At 28.7% G+C, this 1,640-nt stretch overlaps 1 protein-coding gene across 1 annotated transcript; it reads right to left on the bottom strand.

Annotated features, from left to right (window-relative positions):
• Window positions 1-6: 6 nt before the first annotated feature.
• On the bottom strand, window positions 7-1,632 carry LOC105460591 (probable cytochrome P450 4aa1; the record flags this gene model as incomplete). The annotated part of the gene is made up of 2 exons (XM_011707075.1): window positions 1,470-1,632; window positions 7-56 (listed from the first exon to the last, which is right to left on the bottom strand). Coding segments are annotated over exons 1-2 (189 nt in total), but the record flags the coding sequence as incomplete, so codon positions are not given.
• Window positions 1,633-1,640: the final 8 nt, after the last annotated feature.

Raw genomic sequence — 1,640 nt, 5'->3', positions numbered from 1 at the left:
GTGAGCTCCGTAAATAAAAAGTTGCACCGTTGTTCCAGCAGGTACTACATATGACTCTACAAAGCATATAAATTTATAAATAAACTTAAAAGTTTTATTACAATTTAAAAATTAAACATCTATTTAATTCAATTGTTCATGTACTTAATAAAAATATAAAAAGAAACAGTTATGTAAATTTATTACATAACATTTTTAAAAAATAATAGATATATTATACGTAACTTTGTATATAAAGTTTTTTTAGAAAATCATATAAATAAATATTATAAACAGAAATATTAAAATCTTTAAGAAAGACTTCACATCTTATAGATCACATTAGCTATAATTTGATGATATTGAATAATTTTATTTGAAATTAAAATAAATTAAAAAATTAAGTATCTAAATCAACCGTGGAATGTTTCAAACAACTAAGATGAAAAAACATGACCTTCAATCTAAATAGTACATAATACTACAATTAAATTTCCAAAGCAATTTAATAATTCTCTTTAAGCATCTCTTTAAATCCTATAAAAATTTATTACAAAAAATTCTGGCTGTGATAATTACTTTTCGCAATACACATTATTTTTACAGGACTTAATACCAAAACTGCAGCTGTGCCATTTTTACCTCATCTGATAGTTGTTCTTCTTTTAATTACTTTAAATTTGCACCTGGAGCTTTAGATTTTTATAACTTTCCATAATTAATGATCATAATTACAATTAATTAATAATAATTTCTCTTTTGTAGTGACCCTCCCTCGTAAAAATCCAGATTTACCTTAAACCACGATTGGGTCAATTTAGACCCATCGTTTGATCTGTTAACCGATGTTGACAAATTTATTTGTCTACATCGGTTCTTGTTTCACTGGCAAACTGTGTACGGCACTATTTGTGATAATTGAACGCCATACCTCTGTCATTTACGGGAGGGGGAGAATACTTCATACGATAATGTTTATAATCATGTAAAAATTTGCGCGCGGTTACCGCGCTTTCTGCTTTTATTTCACTATGTGTGCGTAACATTGTTAATTATATCCATACATAAACTGAATAGATAAAAATGTATTATTTAATTACAACTATGCTCCTACCTAAAATCAATCCAAAAATCACAATGGAGTAATTTTATTAATATAATTTAATTTGGACTAAATATGCGGTTATAATTGCCATCCAACCATCCGCGGTTTTAAGGGAAGCCCAAATCGCTACGGTTCTATTGTTAAAAAGATGCTCAAAGAGCAAAAAAACTATTAAATTGCTTTTTCCAATTTAATTGTGAGATTACGTACTATTCAGTTTGGAGCTGCATTTCTAAAGATTGATGATGTGACGCGCAGTTTGCTTACTAAAAATTCTAAGATTCACATATAAAAATATTATTAGGCACTAAGATCAGTTCTGTACCATGTTGGCATTTTCTCATTTTAATTTAAAAGTACAACAAAAGATTAACTTAATGCTTACGTAATTTTACGTCTTCTGCAGTATCGCGTGCTATTAAAGATGCGACGGGATACAAGCGCATTCCTTCCTTTATACATCTCTCCAAATATGACAACTGTTGCAATGATTTCATAGTAATTTTCCCTTCATGCTTTTGCATAACAGCATCGATTTCGTTCCTAACACATTCCT

Source organism: Wasmannia auropunctata, unplaced genomic scaffold, assembly GCF_000956235.1.
Source record: "Wasmannia auropunctata unplaced genomic scaffold, wasmannia.A_1.0 LD319164.1, whole genome shotgun sequence".
NCBI lineage: Eukaryota > Metazoa > Arthropoda > Insecta > Hymenoptera > Formicidae > Wasmannia > Wasmannia auropunctata.
This window is presented reverse-complemented; position numbering and strand designations above follow the sequence as displayed.